Consider the following 18,574-nt stretch of genomic DNA (forward strand, 5'->3'; position numbering starts at 1 on the left):
TATATATATATATATATATATATCCCGAAGATCTCGTCATCAGTTCACACGATTATATCTGCAAAAAGGTGTGCTATCTAATGTTGTATTAATATAGCTAAAGGAAAATATATCAAAACAATAGTGCGAGGAGCACCCAGAAAAACTTGAAATGATATAGAAAACATTAAGTAAATAATATACGAAATAAAACGTATCAGGCAAAAAACAAAAAAATGAAATGTAAGAAAAATACAAAACAAAACATAATCTATAAAGCGAGCAGCGAATTCAAACGAACTTACTCGTTCTGAAATCTTTCACGAATGGTTTGAAATATTTTCGTAGAAAGCTTGCCAGACTATAAAATATGAAAACAAATGTGCAAATAGAGGTTAGAAGTGTAAATAGAGGGATCCATTATGGCGTGTTCTTACTGCAATACTGAAACATGTATAATTAGTTAGTTACCTTGGATTAGCCCGAAAATGGATGTGTTTAAGATTGTTATGCCGGATAATTGAAAGTTCATATTTAGTAATGTTGATATTTAATTATACAATTTTAATAATTTTTAAAATGTACATTTATTAAAAAAATAAAAACGAGGCATGATTTTTAAGGTTAGCACTGATCTTTAGTCACGAATTGCCCAAATTGGATTCGCACATGGAAAGAAAATATAAATTTAGTTAACGAAGAAGTTTTTAGTCAATTTATTAATAATAATGACATACTGTTAATTCAATGATTTTATATAGAACTTAATTACACTATTTGGGTATCCAATGTTTTTTTTAATCAAATTTTGGAAGACTTTGTCCATTTCTTTTTATAAATAAATATTACAACATATTCTTTTAATTCTATTCATTTGATTGAAAATGATACTTAAATAAATATTTTTAGAAAGATTAGAATTCCAAGTAATTAGTTTATTTATATTAAAGTTAAAATTATTTTTTTTATCGTATAAATCAACAATGCAGACATTTTCTTCCTTTTTAATACCTTAATCCAACAAATTTAAATTTATATTATCATCATGATTACGTAACAAAATTAATTCTACTACGTAAGTATTATTTAACAAAATTGTATAAACTTGAAAAATAAAGAAGATTAAATCATCAATAAATCTAAAAGCAAATTTTATATTAAAAGTATATATTTCTTTTAAAGTGTAAAAATAAGTTATCTAAGTGAGAAGAAAAATTAGATCCTTGTTGTATTCCATCAATTTGAATAAAAAATATGTTCTCTATTGCAAAGAAAATTATTAAAAAGACAAATATCAATTAGAATTTCCCAATAATCAAAATCGCAATTAAGGATGTTTTTTAAATCACAGTAACAACTCAAGCGAGCATCTTTAATTTAGAAAGAGAAATGTTATTGAAGATATCCTGGAAATTAAATGTTGGAGTAGAATTAATTTTACTTCGTTTAATAAATTCTATAATTGGTTGATTATTAGTGATAATCCAAGAAAAACCTTCTTTAATAATATTGACTGATAATTATGCAAGGTTAATGAGCAAAGGTTAATGATAATTATGAAAGGTTAATATGCAATCATTTTTCATATCTCTACACCTTACTCAGCAACAAACTAACTAATCACTCTCCTCTTCTCGATGCTTACGTAGCATTTGAACACAGGAATATCTAGTTCTAAAACAAAGGTTTTTAAATTTTACTTCAAACTTATTGATTCAAATAAAATATAAAATAATAGATATTAAAATATTAATTTACTTACCACATTTCGATTTAGGTCAGGATCGTATGATGAGTTTGCACCAAGTTCGTCATTTTTTGGAATGTCGTTGCTGAATATTACTTGCAATAACATAAATACCGTCACCAGAAAGCATAATAACCGCATTTCAGTTTCTTATTAAAAAAAGTAGTTTTTTAGCGACAGCTTTTGACCTTTTCTGGCAAATCACAAATTGCCCTATTACATCTCTTCTTTTGCGCAGATTTTTTTAAAGAAGGAAAATATAATTCTATATTCTCCTTAAAATGAATTCCTCCATCAAGCTAAAGGTATAAAAAACAACCAGGGATTAAGAATGTTTAAGAATAAGTTTTCCCAGCTGTCATAATACTGTCAACCACGATTGAAGTAAAACCATTGGTTACAGCCAACTTTACCCAATAAGACTAATTCTTCGATTAAAAGAGGAGTGGATTTTTTCAATCTTGTATTCTAAAATGTTACTTTTTAAGGGCATCTAATGCATGGTATAATGTTTCGATTAAATAAATTCACTTTTATAATCAATCAACAATTAAAATTAAAGCTGTCAGTGTTAGTATAAAAAAAATATATACAGGGTTATTCATAATTCCCTCCGGGGTTTCGAAGCGTTATAGTAAAACAACGAAGACGAATATGGCAGAAAAGAACATATGCAATTATTGCAATAATATCAAGTTTTAATTTAAGCAGTTGCCGTTAGATGGCAGTAACATGTACCACTAAAGCCAGTTGTAGTAAAGAAAAAGGACGTTTACAGGCGGAGGGAATTATGAATAACCCTGTATGTCATTCAAAGTTATATGTCAATAAATCAATGCTAATGACACGCATAATATAAGTACTATAATATTACTTTATTTCTTCCTGAAAAACCTGTAATCGAATACTGTTTTAATACCCGTTTAATTCTTCAATTCATCAAAATTCGTTTTTCTTTTGTACTACGACTTTCAAGATTTGCGTATTCCGTTCAAAAGCTTTAAAGCTTTTTGTATTTTTTTTATTTTCGGATCTTGAGAAAATCTAAGTGGATTAGCTCTTTTAGTTTGGGTTTTTTTTTCAATTTATTGCTTCCAATGCTTCTATTTTTTTCTCGATGAACTCTAATCATTCATCATTCCGTTTAGCGCTTACCATGCAATCAACACAGAGTTAATCACGGAAGTAAGCAATGCTTACTTAAGAGAAAGAGGCACTACACACTATATAAATAAATAAATAATTAACAAGGTTGATATCTCATTACAGAATTTTAAGGATTTTATGAAATTAACAATTATTTAAAAAAGAAACATGATTTTCTCGCTTTACAAAGATTTCTACAAGGCACTAAATTATTATTGCTGTTCAAATCCATATAAATAGGCTAAAAAGCAACGCCCTAAACACACGAAATTTAAAAAAAAAGAATTAAAACGGAAACATAATGAAAACGAAAATAAGCTAATGGTAAAAAACTGTTGATCACTGATGATATGTGATCATTAAAACATTATGATATTAATATCGATGAGCTTTGTCATTCCAAAAATTTATTAACTGTTCCTCAGATGAACCCCTCAAATGCTGAAATTAATAATATTGCGTAAAAAAGCACTAAAATGAGTAATATCATAAGTGAAAATTTAACCCTTCAAATGTATGGCTACGAAGAATTTCTCTACAAAAACATTTTCAAAAACATTTTCTGTTGTGCTAGTCTTACTATGCCTAAAGCAAAACCATTTAAAGGACTAAACTCGCAATTTCATTATTCCATGTTTCATTTACATAATATTCTTAATTGCTGCATTTGAAGGGATCAACTAAGGAACAGTTTATTAATTTATTTTTTATAATTTCCTACTAAGAGTGAGAATTTTGATATTAATTTCAAGTGAAAGGAAGGGAGTCAAATTTTCCAATAACATATATGTGTGCTATAATATATTTGTAAGCCATATTTAAACAAATTTTCTTTTGACCTATTTTTTCCATACTTTAATTTTTGTTTAGAGCCGCGGCGACTTAGAGGATAGAGCATTTGCCTTCTAATCACGTGAACCGGGTTCGAACCCCACCGATAGCTGGTCGATTTGTATTTCACATCAGGATCGCACGGGCCACAAAGCGGACGTGATGTAGCCTCAGTGGTAGACGGATCATGGGACAGAGTCCCCTTGCCGTCAGGCTAACCGTGGGAGGTTTTCGTCGTTTTTCACTCCCTTTAACGCAAATGTGGGTTAGTTCCATTAAAAAGTTCTCCACGAGGGCACATTTCTCCCAATACTTGATCCAGTAGTTCCCTTGTCTCATGCATCGGGTTAAAAATTACAAGGCTACGGAGTTGAGCAATAGTAGTCGTAAACTCAAAGACTGGGTCGGCGGTTCAACGGCGGATATAAAATTTAAAAAATAAAATATTTAAAAGGGGGGAGGCTCTGAAATCGCTGTGCAATTGTGACGTGAGACGGGTTGAAAAAGGCATCGAACCCATTCATTTAAAGGATTCAATTTTCAAGTTCGTTACTACGCATTTCCGTGTTTTCTTCGCATTTATATGATTCAACTAACTGTCAGTTCATTAATTTTTTAAAATTTTTTAGTAAGAGGGAGAACTTTGATATTCATATTAAGTGTAAGGATGGGCGTCGAATTTTCCAAAAACATATACATATGCTATAATATATTTATAAATCATGTTTTAATTGATACCTTCGAAGACATCAACTAAGGGACAGTTTATTAATTTTTTGTTATTTTCTAGTAAGAGGGAGAGTTTTTATATCCATATCATAGTCCTATAAACACGATATATTGTTAAAAAAAATCTTTGCTGTCAAGGATATTATACTCTTCTAGAAGATAAGCTAGAATGATTTTTTTACCAGTTTTTGATAATTTTTTGCCTTGATGTGTATAAAATTTCACTCTAAGGCTATTAATTCTAAACGTTTATAACGGGTACCAAAAATGCTCTTTTTTCAGATATGTTTAATTAATACAGGAAGCATTATAGCAGAGTAATTTGTTTTTCTTTTATTTCTGAATTTTAGTGTTGTCCATTTTAGTGTTGTTGTACATTGTATCGTGAACAGAACATAAATTATCAATGTCCATTATAAGTCCTAATATCATTCTCTAGAATTTCTTTGAGAAGCATTCAACCTCTTAATAAGTACTTAATAATACTTTCCGACTGACGTTAATCATAACAAAAAAAGCTGTAAAACCCTTGAATTAAAATAACTTCTTAAAAATTTTACCTTACTTGAAAATTGAAAAGCCTAAAATTAAAAATTGGGATATTATACAGATAAGAGATTCGAATTTTAAATTTATTCTAAATTAAAACACATAAATAAAAAAAGTACTTGTAGTCATATTTACTAAAATGATGTATTTTTAATTCAGGCTTAAAAATAAAATATAAAAATTACCTCAATCAATCAGGAATTCGATACATGTATACAATGTACAAAATGACAAAAACATGAATATTTAAAAAATAATTTATGTAAAATTTAGGATTAAAAATAATTTTTATTGAATTTTGTTGCATTATTGGAACTTTTCCTAAGGAAGGGATGCTAGACATTAGTGTTCAGATGCCTTCCATTGAAAAGAACTATTTATAAATTCTTTTATATTACTCTTGACTTGTTTATAAGATTTTCATTGTTATTCTTCAATTGTTTTATCACACAGAACATTATTATTCTTGAATTGTTTCATTAGAGAACAGTCTCTTAAAAGGAAATCTACACATTGATGATTTAATGATATGCTTTCCGTTGAAAAGATACATCTATAAATTATATTTTACAATTATTGAATATTATTTTCATTGTTATTCTTGACTTCTTTCATTAAAGATTTTGATTATTATTTTTAAATTGTTTCATCAAGGAGTATAGATATTATTCTTGAATTCTTTCATTACAGAACTGTTCCTTGAAAAGAAACGCTAGACATCAATTGTTTAGTTATTATTCGGATATACCTTCCGTTGAAGAGACCCATTTATCAATGTTACTTTATTATTGTTGAATTATTTTATTAGATATTTTCATTGTCATTCCTTCCTGACTTGCTTCATCAAAGAATTTGATTATTATTCTTAAATTGTTTCATAAAAGAGTTTAGATATTGTTCTTGAATTCTTTCATTAGAGAAATGTTCCTTAAAAAGGAACGCTAGACATTGATGGTTTAAAGATATGCGTTTCATTGAAAAGACCCATCTACGAACGCTACTTCATTATTATTGAATTATTTAGAGAGTTTCGATATTATTTTTGAATTATTTCATTAGAGACTTTGATTATTAATCTTGAGCAGTTTAACTAGAGAGCTTCAAAGAATTATTCTTGACTGACATCATCAAAGAAAAACACGCAAGAGACGAAAAGCTCGTGTCTAATATTAGTCTTTATCACTCTTGATGGGTTTCATTAGAGATTTCAATCAATATTTTTGTTCAGAGAACCGATTTTTATTACAGTCCCTAAAAAAATGAAGCTAGACTTTAATAATTTATTGACATGCTTTCCGTTCAAAAGATTTGTTTATAAACGGCGCTTTATTATTCTGGAATTGTTTTATAAGAGACATTATTTCATCGTAAACAAGTTTTTTGGCATCTTTGGCTAGCACAAAATCAAAATGTGAGAAATTCTTCCAAGGTACGCAATAGCTATACACGAGTGATTTTAACCTCTTTTCTAATAAACTGATGTCCTCCGTGTCTGCTAAAGCATCGTTCATTCCCCAGAACAATGCTGTGGGTGTAACCACATTTGACAAATTATATTCTGGTGGGGTGTCCTAATTAAGAAAAAAAATTGTTTTAGAACTTAATACTTATTTAGTATTGCACATATTACGTTGAGTAAAAAGTTTTCCACCAAGAAAAAAAAAATAGTGCGTGGAGTCCCTCCGCGTGGAAGAAGTTAAACTTCGCAACCTGTGACGTTAATTGCGGAGGAATCAGCAGTCGTAGAAGGATCACTAGTTCTATTCAACGACTCTTTTTCCTGCTCCGCTCGCTTCCGTGCTCTGTAATCACGGTAATATTGTGCATTTTTCCCTCGTGGACCTCTTGAACCAGTGGAAGTGCTTGTGGTTGCCTCATCGTCTCGCCCTGGAAAATGTATTTGTATTAATAATGTATGTGAATGCGTCATAATGTAATTTCAGAAGAGAAAACCTAACAATCAATTGATATTCACAAGAGACGTACCTTGACATAACCTTAAATCCGTCGCATTGTCCGTGGGATTGTTTTCACTCATTTTTTACAATTGTTATCCACTAAATTTGAAAATAAAAAATACTACCCTATTAAATTATATGTGTATCAAAACAAACTAAAAAAATATTTATATAAAAAAAAATACTTTTATGACTTTTATTATTTTTATGCTAGTGAGAACCCAAACAATATGGAAATGAATGAGGAAAAAATTGGATCCTACCACGTGATTTCCCGGCCAATAAAAATGTATCGTTAAACGGTTAACGCAACCTTGTTGGAAGTCGCATAAGAAGTATAACTTCAAAAAGCAATCTTGTAAAATGATGTCTTGTCAATGAAATGCAAACGTCAAGTTCTAACCCAATAGTTTGTGCTGAATGATATGCTTTAACTGGTCACAATCAACCACAATAGGGTGACCAAAACGTGTTTCATCTTCGATATCGAAATCGCAGCACTTAATTTAAGAAACCAGAATTTTTGAGGTATCATAAGAAACCGTATTGAAACCTAAACATTTTCTGTGGCATTCAGTTGCACTGAGTTTATTTCAGAACTCATAGTACATAATCATTCTGATCTGTTGACGTGAAAGCTCGCTTTTGGTGCTCAAGCTATAGTTAAGTTTTGACAAATAAATTACATAATTATGTAGTTCCAGCTTCCAGCTTTAGATGGCAAAAACCAGTTTGGAGAAAAGTTAACTACCATGGTTAACTAATGTTTTCTGTTGGCGCGGAGGTATCTTCCCTCGGCAGAAAACTTTTTACTCAACTTGATATTTTATAGTTTGCTACAATCCTTTTTTTTTTAATTTAATAAATTTTTTTCCCTATATGTATTACCGTTTCTGAATTTATTTTTCATGAACAATTACATTAACTTGATTCCCTTATAAAGGATTGCCAAGTTACTACGCTTTTGGGGAAGATTTCTTTAAGTGTTTGAAAGTTAATGTTTTGATGTATGATTCTTTTGAAAGTTTGATTTAGAGTCCAGATTACTATATATAAATCATTCAAACGCTCATATAAAATGCAATTTTGTTCCGGCTACATCGTGGGGAGGCTCTTAAAATGTTGAAAAAATTAATCATACTTCTGAAAGGTTTAGTATTAATGGTCTTTATGAAACTGGAATTTTGTAAAAACGTTGTTAAACTTCTTTTCCCTTTTATTTCAGATTTTTTTTTATAACACTTCACCTGTTTTTAGTTATTTTTCATTATATTTGATTTCTTTATTAGCTTTAATTGTACTGATTTCCTTTTTACTACTTCAGACTTTTATAAACACCTCAGAATATTTTAATTTCTTTTCATTAACTCATTTGGTTAATTTGTTACTTTTAATTGTGCTGAACGCTTACCAAATATTTGAATGTTTTTCGTGTTTGTTTGTTTTTCAATTTAACTTTTTTTTTTTTTGGGTGGATTTGGTTTCTTTATTAAACTTGTTTATGAGGTTCTTTTTTTTTTACCTATTTTATTGTTTTCCGTATTTATCAATTTTCATTTTTCTTATGCGTATCATCATTTGTAAATTACTTTTATTTTTACTGATGATGTGACAGTGATTTCTTAATTAACTAAATTTGTTCTGATATTTCATTTACTAATTTTCATGTTTTACTTGTTTTAAGTTTTGATATTAACCTTACCTTTAAATAAATACTTTTTGTTAATTAATTTAACTTTTTCATCATTAATTTTAATTTTGTGACTATTTTTTGAATGTTATGTTTTCGTTAAGCTATTTTAGTCTTTTTTAATGTCTTTTTATTGACTAATTATATTGTTAATTTTTTTTAATTAACTTTGATTATTTTATTATAATGTTACTCACGTTTCACTAATTTCATTTTTTTATATATACCTTACTATACTGTTCTCACGCGCTAGAACTCGCACAACTCTTCCTCCAAATTTCTAGAAATATTTAGCATTGACATAGGCAAGACAACAACAGCAACATGTATGCCTTACGATTTTTTTAATTAACTTTCCTAAACTCATTTAGTTTCTTTATTAATTTTAATTGTACTGATTAAATTAATTTATGCTATTATTGTAACGTTTTAAGTGTTTAATGTATTTTAAATGTTATAATTGTTTTCTGGATTAAAATAAAGTTTTTATGCATTTACAATGCATTGTAATTGATAACTTTCGAACTACCATTAAACATTAGAGAAAGATTTACTATCTGGCTCTCACGAGAACTCCTCCAGGCACTAGACTCACGTGCTGGCGGTTGCTAAAATTACGATGATAATTCACAAGGGTTCCGTGGAAAGGTCACAAGAGTTTCAACTGTTAGGACTTATTTTATGATTTCTGAAACCTATAATTACAATTATATTTAATCAATGATTCATTTAATATTTAGATTATTATTAAGAAATTATTCGGTTAATTTATGTGAGGAAAAAAAGCATAACTTAAAAATGTATATAGTTATTCTCATAACAAAACATCGAATACATTATGAAAAAGATGCTCATTTAGGAAAAATCACATTAGTACTGTTCGATGAATTTTTTCATTCAAAATAAAATAAATGGATTCAACATTCTTCTGGTAATTATTCTCAACGTTTATAACAAAAAAATCGAAATCAATTTTAGAATAAACGACGCTCCAGCCCAATGAATTCAAATAAATGCCAGCAAGTGACGTCATTTTTGGTAAATAGTGTCCACAATCGACTCAGAAGCCAATTAACTACGTGACGTCACTTACAGGTATCCAAGTAAATCTGATTTAAATCACCTGGATAAGCATAGTCATTTCACTTCTTCTCAAGTTGTAAGTATCCAACAGCCTAACTTAAAACACAATTTTGAAATTATTATTGATAAAACTATTTCTTTCTTCAGGTTAACCGTCTTCAAAATAATTAGTAGTCCATTGAAAATAGTTAGTAGTACATTTTGCTTATACGTTCGCAATTCTTCTAATGAACTTTATTTATGAAGTTGGGGTCCCGCTAAAATAAAAAAGGTGATCAATTGTTGTTCCCAAGCCGAGAAAATTGAGAACCACGGATTTAGGATGAAAGTTATTCCATTTTTTTTAATCTCTCCCCTTCATTTGAAATGACTTTACTCTCCTTCCCATAGCAACAATCAACCTCAAACGTCCAGTCGGGTAAAGTTCTCGTGATAGTTGGTCTATAATGTCGAAAATCCATGTACCTGATTGTAATACTTCCAGTTTTCTTTTCCGTAATCAAACTTCCGAAATTTCTTTGATTTTACCATCTAATAAAACAAAATATGATACATTATTAGTCATTTAATTTCAATCACTTTTAAATCTAAATGTATCTATGTGTAAAAATATCCCACATTTAAAAGTGTTTATCAACTTGCGTTCGAAAATTTTGAGGATCGTTAAAAAAAAATTTGATATTTTATTTAATTTCAAAATAGCAGCATCAAACTAATTTATATCACGAAAGATTCGATATGTGTTTGTTTAGCAGGGAGATAGTTCTCTCAACATAAATTCAAAAATTCTTTATGTTTTGTTTCGCTTACTTCTTCAACTAAATTCTTACTCTATTCTTTTATCATTCTGCTTGAAATTTTGTGCATTTTTTCCAAAGTGGCATAAAATTAAAATGAAATAGTGATTTCATGTGGGATCATATAAAATTAAACTTTTGCACAGTTTTTTTAATAACTATGTATAAAATTATTTTATGTAATCACATTGGGGGTACGGATATGTATTTCAAGTAAAAATGTATATTTAGAATTGCAATTTTTTTAAACGAATAATTCAATGTGTTTCATGCATTGCGCCCTAGACAAAACGAGGGATTGCCCCCTAGACTAATTGCGAATTCAGTAAAAAATTATGTTTTCTGAATTGCTCCATCAGGAAAGCAGACTACAGTGACGTAAAATAGTTTAAGAATCATATTTTGGCTAATGTATTTTTTTTAAATAGATAAGTTTAAAGTAACTATGTTCAGTACTTTTTTTTATTTACGGTGTAAAAAAACATTAGATTTAAAATTTACTTTTGATGAAGTATTGAAAGATTAAACTGAAGAATTTAGAGAAAAAAAATGCATTTAAAACTATTGCAAGGTCAACTATTGAGAGGTCAACCAGCTCTGGCTCACAGCTCACTCAGTTTTTACTGGTTGTCTCAGGGTTAATAATTTTAGTATTTTATATATATATAATTTCTGTATTTTGTTTATATAAGGGTTAAAAAGTTTTGTATTTTATATATATATATATATATATATATAATTTTTGTATTTTATTTATATAAAGGTCTGTTGACCTTTTTTATTCATCCATTGTATTTGGCGTATGGGTCTATTGGCCTAGAGCGCTGTATAATTTCAAATTAAAACTATTGCAATCAAATTGATGTCGATCAATTTGATAGACTACTCTAATGCAAATGCTAATATCGCAGCTTTTATCTTATTTGATATTGCAAATTGACCGGTTTTGTTTTTCTTCAAAATTCAAAATTTCCCAAAATTCCGGGTTTAATTTTTAAAACTCAACATTTTTTTTCCCGTCTTTAAACTGTAGGTTTTTACATCAATAGGCCTGGCACAAATAAACACCTTATTTAACTATTCTTACTTGAGAAAAATGCACGACATTCTTTATAGAGGCACCGTTTGGGAAATGAGCAGCGTAAACTGGTGTTCTTGTCTGAAAAAATAATAATCAAATAAACTGCAAGTAAACATAGATAAATAATATTATATAAAAATAAGGAATCGCAACATAAAAGTGCCCATTTGAAATGTGAATATTTTCTAAAAGCACACTCAACTCCATTAGAGCTTGGTTTCAACAGGCCATAAAAAATTTAAAACGTGATTAAAAAAAATGAATCAATCATCTGCACATTTATATATTTGTAAGAACCACTACATAATGCTTTTTGTAGTAAAATTACCTGTGAGTAAATCATCCGATTTTCAATTAAAAGAGAAAGGATACTTTTAGTTATTATTAACGTATAATTACTATCGCAATTAATCCTATAAAAATTAGGCAAAACCAAAGTGGTAAGAAATAAGATATTTTTATAAATAAGTAGAGCATAGAAACCGTCTAGTATACTCATCGAAGAAAATTTTTCTTGGTGTTTGCAAGACTTATGTTTATAATAAATAAATCTCGGTTATATATAATAAATCTCTCTCTCTCTCTCTCTCTCTCGGTTATATATAGGAAAATGTCTCCCAATGCTTGATCCAGGAATTCCCTTGTCTTTTGATAGGGTTCAAAATTATAAGACTACAGAGTTGAACACAGGTAGTCATAAACTCGAAAATTGGAAAGGCTGTTTAACGACCGTAACAAAAATTATATCAAAGAATTAATTAATGTTATCAGCTTAAAAATTGGCATAATAAATAAATATTTTCTCTTTAAACTAATAAAAGAAAGTACCTGATTATATTGCTCACTATCTTTACCAAAAACCATGTACATGATATTTTCGCAAATGAATGCAGACTTCGAGGCGCAGAGGTTCCGGGTGATGAACTGCTGGGCTGGATTGTTTGACATGAATTCATACACCCCAAATGTATTCATGATACTCTTTAAACGAAAAAATATATGCTAATGTTAGTGACTCTGAAAACTACAGCGATATCAAAATAAAAAAAAAATTCAGATAGAGATTACATTTACTTCGATATACTCAAAATAAGGGACGAGGTAACTAACTATAGACTTCACGTGGCTAACTTCTACTTCTGGTGCTAGTGCCACAAACAACTTTATCTGGAAATAAGGAAAAAGAATATCGTGAGCATTATTTTTTATGATGCATTTCAATAATCATCGATAACGATAATATCGCGAACATTATTGACAACCCAAGACCAAAATATAAACAAGATGGCGTTTTACTGTTACATCTATTAGGGTTAGTTTATCATCACTCTGAATCAATTTTCCGATCAGATTTAATTGGGTACCTAAAAGTGACGTCATGCTTTAGCTTCAAATCTGATTGGCTGCCGAATCGTTGCAAAAAAGATGCCGCGACCAGGTCCAATCAGGTTCCAATCAGGAGCCAATCAAGTTGCGTGACGGTGGTGATAGGATATAGGATACACTTAAATATATTAAAATCTCTGAATGGAAAAATATTTCTGTTGTGGAAGCTGCAGTCAATTGTTATTGAGACTTTATTTTTACCTTTTCATTGTAAAGAGGTCTTTCAGACAGAAGAGCAAAAGCTATGGTGGTCCCCTGAGAGTGGCCAATATATACCAGATTGTCTTCTTTTGTTGTATTGAGAATATAGTCAATCATAGCTGGCAAATCATATTCGGCCATCTGATCAAAGCTAAAAGAAAACAATCAGCAATTAAATATAGTAGGTAATTCAGGAGAACAGTTTTAAGCTTCTGAATGAGGTAGGACACACTATTAGGATTAAGGGGTCTTTTACCTCTGATGTAAAATGAAAAACATTTTTCGAACACAAAATCTCAAAACTTTCTGCACATATTGATAATTCATTAATATAATCACGAATATTCTTTTCATTTTATAATAACTCTATACAGATTCATACCACAGGGATAGGTTTGGTAAAATACCCCCCAAAAGCTGAAAATAGACATCCAAAAATATGCACACAAAAAACTTTTAAAATAATTGAAAAAATATCTGAAACTTCAGTAAGAAAAACTGTTATTGGAGTTACAGAGTGTTACCTTAGTTTTAATTAAGATATCGATGCGAAAGATTTTATTTACTTATTTAAATTGTGTGAATATGAATCTCAACGTGTGATATTTAAACCATGCGAATACGAATCTCGACATTTTAGAATCGCGTGAATGCGAATCTCGGTTTTTGATTTTGAATTCGGGTAAATACGAATCTTGAAGTTTGATTTTAAAATCGCGTAAATACAAATTCTGATGTATAATTTTTTAGTCACTTGAACACGAATCATAACAGTGGCTTTTAAATCACTTGAATACGAAACGCGATATTTGATATAAAATCGTAAAAATACGAAACGCGATGTGCGATCTTAAATCGAGTAAATAAGAATAGCGATGTGTGATTTAAAATCAATGTGAATATAATTTTAAATTGAGTTTGCATTGGTAGAAAAAAGAGTAAAAATGATTTTTTCCCTCGGGAATTCGAAAAAAACAAACTTTCTTTAAAGCGGCATATTTTTTTTTCTTTTTTTTTTTTAGTATTAGTAAGACATTTTGAGCGATGGTGACAAATTTTTCAGCGAACGGCGTTCCCGCTTTCGTGTACATGATGACGTTTTTAATATCAATCTTGATCTCTTGACCTGTTTTACAGCCGCTTACTGCAGCTCATTTAGGTTATATTTTCAAACAGATTATATTTTTTTCCATAAAATCTGCTATATTNCAGAAAACTTTTTACTCAACTTGATATTTTATAGTTTGCTACAATCCTTTTTTTTTTAATTTAATAAATTTTTTTCCCTATATGTATTACCGTTTCTGAATTTATTTTTCATGAACAATTACATTAACTTGATTCCCTTATAAAGGATTGCCAAGTTACTACGCTTTTGGGGAAGATTTCTTTAAGTGTTTGAAAGTTAATGTTTTGATGTATGATTCTTTTGAAAGTTTGATTTAGAGTCCAGATTACTATATATAAATCATTCAAACGCTCATATAAAATGCAATTTTGTTCCGGCTACATCGTGGGGAGGCTCTTAAAATGTTGAAAAAATTAATCATACTTCTGAAAGGTTTAGTATTAATGGTCTTTATGAAACTGGAATTTTGTAAAAACGTTGTTAAACTTCTTTTCCCTTTTATTTCAGATTTTTTTTTATAACACTTCACCTGTTTTTAGTTATTTTTCATTATATTTGATTTCTTTATTAGCTTTAATTGTACTGATTTCCTTTTTACTACTTCAGACTTTTATAAACACCTCAGAATATTTTAATTTCTTTTCATTAACTCATTTGGTTAATTTGTTACTTTTAATTGTGCTGAACGCTTACCAAATATTTGAATGTTTTTCGTGTTTGTTTGTTTTTCAATTTAACTTTTTTTTATTTTGGGTGGATTTGGTTTCTTTATTAAACTTGTTTATGAGGTTCTTTTTTTTTTACCTATTTTATTGTTTTCCGTATTTATCAATTTTCATTTTTCTTATGCGTATCATCATTTGTAAATTACTTTTATTTTTACTGATGATGTGACAGTGATTTCTTAATTAACTAAATTTGTTCTGATATTTCATTTACTAATTTTCATGTTTTACTTGTTTTAAGTTTTGATATTAACCTTACCTTTAAATAAATACTTTTTGTTAATTAATTTAACTTTTTCATCATTAATTTTAATTTTGTGACTATTTTTTGAATGTTATGTTTTCGTTAAGCTATTTTAGTCTTTTTTAATGTCTTTTTATTGACTAATTATATTGTTAATTTTTTTTAATTAACTTTGATTATTTTATTATAATGTTACTCACGTTTCACTAATTTCATTTTTTTATATATACCTTACTATACTGTTCTCACGCGCTAGAACTCGCACAACTCTTCCTCCAAATTTCTAGAAATATTTAGCATTGACATAGGCAAGACAACAACAGCAACATGTATGCCTTACGATTTTTTTAATTAACTTTCCTAAACTCATTTAGTTTCTTTATTAATTTTAATTGTACTGATTAAATTAATTTATGCTATTATTGTAACGTTTTAAGTGTTTAATGTATTTTAAATGTTATAATTGTTTTCTGGATTAAAATAAAGTTTTTATGCATTTACAATGCATTGTAATTGATAACTTTCGAACTACCATTAAACATTAGAGAAAGATTTACTATCTGGCTCTCACGAGAACTCCTCCAGGCACTAGACTCACGTGCTGGCGGTTGCTAAAGTTACGATGATAATTCACAAGGGTTCCGTGGAAAGGTCACAAGGGTTTCAACTGTTAGGACTTATTTTATGATTTCTGAAACCTATAATTACAATTATATTTAATCAATAATTCATTTAATATTTAGATTATTAAAAAATTATTCGGTCAATTTATGTGAGGGAAAAAAAGCATAATTTAAAAATGTATATAGTTATTCGCATAACAAAACACTGAATAAATTATGAAAAAGATGCTCATTTATAAAAAAATCACATTAGTATTGTCCTATGAACTTTTTCATTCAAAATAAAATAAGTCGATTCAACAGTAAAGAAATATGTCTTCTGGTAAACATTCTCAACGTTTATAACAATTATTTTTCATGTTTACCATAAAACAGTAATTCAGATTGTTTTATTCATTTTCAACTAATGCAAAAAAACAAAAACAAGAAAATAATAAATTCAATTCTAGAATCGATGCCGCTCCAGCCCAATGAATTCAAATGGATGCCGGCAAATGACGTCATTCTCAGTAAATAGTGTCCTAAGTCGATTCAGAAGCTAATTAATCACGTGATGTCACTTACAGGTATCCAAGTAAATCTGATTTAAATCACCTGGTTAAGCATAATCATCTCACTTCTTCTCGAGTTGCAAGTATCCAACTGTCTAACGCAAAACATAATTTTGAAATTATTATTGATAAAACTATTTCTTTCTTCAGATTAAACGTTTTCAAAATAATTAGTGGTCCATTGAAAATAGTTAGTAGTAGATTTTGTTTATACGTTCAGAATTTTTCTAATGAACTTTATTTATGAAGTTGGGGTTCCGCTCAAAAAAAAAAGGGTGATCAATTAGGGTTCCCTAGCCGAGAAAATTGAGAACCACGAGTTTAGGTCGGAAGGGATTCCATTTTTTTTTAAATCTCTCCCCTCCATTTGAAATTACTATACTCTCATTTCCATAGCAACAGGCAACCTCAAGCGTCCAGTCGGGAAAAGTTCTCGTGATGGCTGGTCTATACTCTCTAAAAATCATATACCTGATTGTAATACTTCCAGTTTTCTTTTCCGTAATCAAATTTCCGAAATTTCTTTGATTTTACCATCTGATAAAACAAAATATGAAACATTATTAGTCATTTAATTTCAATCAGTTTTAAATCTAAATGTATCAACGTGTAAAAATATCCCACATTATCAACTTGCGTTCGAAAATTTTGAGGATCGTTAAAAAAAATTTAATAATTTATTTAATTTCAAAATAGCAGCATCAAACTAATTTATATCACGAAAGATTCGATATGTATTTGTATAGCAAGGAGATAGTTCTCTCAACATAAATTCAAAAATTCTTTACGTGTTCTTTCTCTTACTTCTTCAGCTAAATTCTTACTCTATTATTTTATCATTCAGCTTGAAATTTAGTGCATTTCTTCCAAAGTGGCATAAAATTCAAAGGAAATAGGGGTTTCATGTGGGATAATATAAAATTAAACTTTTGTTCAGTTTTTTTAATGACTATGTGGGAAATTAATTTATGCAATCACATTGGGGGTACGGATATGTATTTCAAGAAAAAATGTATATTTAGAATTACAATTTTTTTAGCGAATAATTCAAATGTATTTCATCCATTGCACGCAAGACAAAACGAGAGATTGCTCCCTAGACTAATTGCCAATTTAGTAAGAAATTATGTTTGCTGAATAGCTCCATCAGGAAAACAGACTGCAGTGATGTGAAATAGTTTAAGAATCATATTTTGGCTACTGTATTTTTTTTAATAAATAATTTTAAAGTAACTATGTTCAGTACTTTTTTTTATTTATGGAGTAAAAAATATTGGATTTAAAATTTATTTTCAATGAAGTATTGGAAGATTAATATGAAGAATTTAGAGAAAAAAATGCATTTAGAACCATTGTAATCAAATTGATGTAGATCACTTTTATAGACTACTTTAATGCAAATGCTAATATTGCAGCTTCTATCTTATTTGACCGGTTTTATTTTTTGTCAAAAATCAAAAATTCCCATAATTCTGGGTTTAATTCTTAAAACTCAACGGTTTTCTACCCGTCTTTAAAAAACTGTAGGTTTTTACATCAATAGGCCTGGCACAAACATACACATTATTCAACTATTCTTACTTGAGAAAAATGCACGATATTCTTCATAGAAGCACCGTTTGGAAAATGAGAAGCGTAAACTGGTGTTCTAGTCTGAAAAAATAATAATCAAATAAACTGTAAGTATAACATATTATAACATACATACAAGTATAACATACATAACATATATGTAAGTAAACATAATTAAATAATATTGTATAAAAACAAGGAATCACAACATAAAAGTGCCAATTGGAAATGTGAATAAATTTATAAAAGCACGAACAACCCCAATAGAGCTTGGTTTTAACGGACCATAAAAAATTTAAAACGTATTAAAAAAATGAATCAATCATCTATTCATCCGTTCTTTATGGTTCTGGTTCGTCGTGGTTTAGAAAAAGTTTTTTTTTTCTTGATGAAATACTAAGTCACAATCTCCATTTTTTATTTCACTCTGACTGATATATATATATATATATATATATGTAATAACAGGGCTCCAACCCTGTTATTAGTGTTGTATTTAGCTTGAAATAATTGCAGTCATAAGCCATCCTACGTTCTAAACAGGTTTATTAAA

General features: G+C 28.9%; 2 protein-coding genes across 2 annotated transcripts in view; both read right to left on the bottom strand.

Annotated features, from left to right (window-relative positions):
• The window catches only part of LOC107440575 (gastric triacylglycerol lipase-like), a 34,315-nt gene extending 32,278 nt beyond the window's left edge, over positions 1–2,037 (bottom strand). The window contains exon 1 of the mRNA XM_043053968.2: positions 1,742–2,037. Within this exon, the coding sequence (XP_042909902.1) occupies positions 1,742–1,867 (126 nt within the window). The 5' untranslated portion in view covers positions 1,868–2,037. The remainder of the gene's footprint in view (positions 1–1,741) is intronic.
• Positions 2,038–5,106: 3,069 nt separating this feature from the next.
• LOC107440574 (gastric triacylglycerol lipase-like) overlaps positions 5,107–18,574 on the bottom strand; it is a 25,251-nt gene continuing 11,783 nt past the window's right edge. Inside the window, exons 7-15 of the mRNA XM_043053966.2 lie at positions 18,031–18,102; positions 16,921–16,986; positions 15,506–15,558; positions 13,178–13,328; positions 12,665–12,757; positions 12,419–12,571; positions 11,597–11,668; positions 10,178–10,243; positions 5,107–6,552 (exon numbers count right to left, since the gene is read on the bottom strand). Of these exons, the coding sequence (XP_042909900.1) occupies positions 6,262–6,552; positions 10,178–10,243; positions 11,597–11,668; positions 12,419–12,571; positions 12,665–12,757; positions 13,178–13,328; positions 15,506–15,558; positions 16,921–16,986; positions 18,031–18,102 (1,017 nt within the window). The 3' untranslated portion in view covers positions 5,107–6,261. The remainder of the gene's footprint in view (positions 6,553–10,177; positions 10,244–11,596; positions 11,669–12,418; positions 12,572–12,664; positions 12,758–13,177; positions 13,329–15,505; positions 15,559–16,920; positions 16,987–18,030; positions 18,103–18,574) is intronic.

Source organism: Parasteatoda tepidariorum, chromosome 10 (genome assembly GCF_043381705.1).
Source record: "Parasteatoda tepidariorum isolate YZ-2023 chromosome 10, CAS_Ptep_4.0, whole genome shotgun sequence".
Taxonomy (NCBI): Eukaryota; Metazoa; Arthropoda; class Arachnida; order Araneae; family Theridiidae; genus Parasteatoda; species Parasteatoda tepidariorum.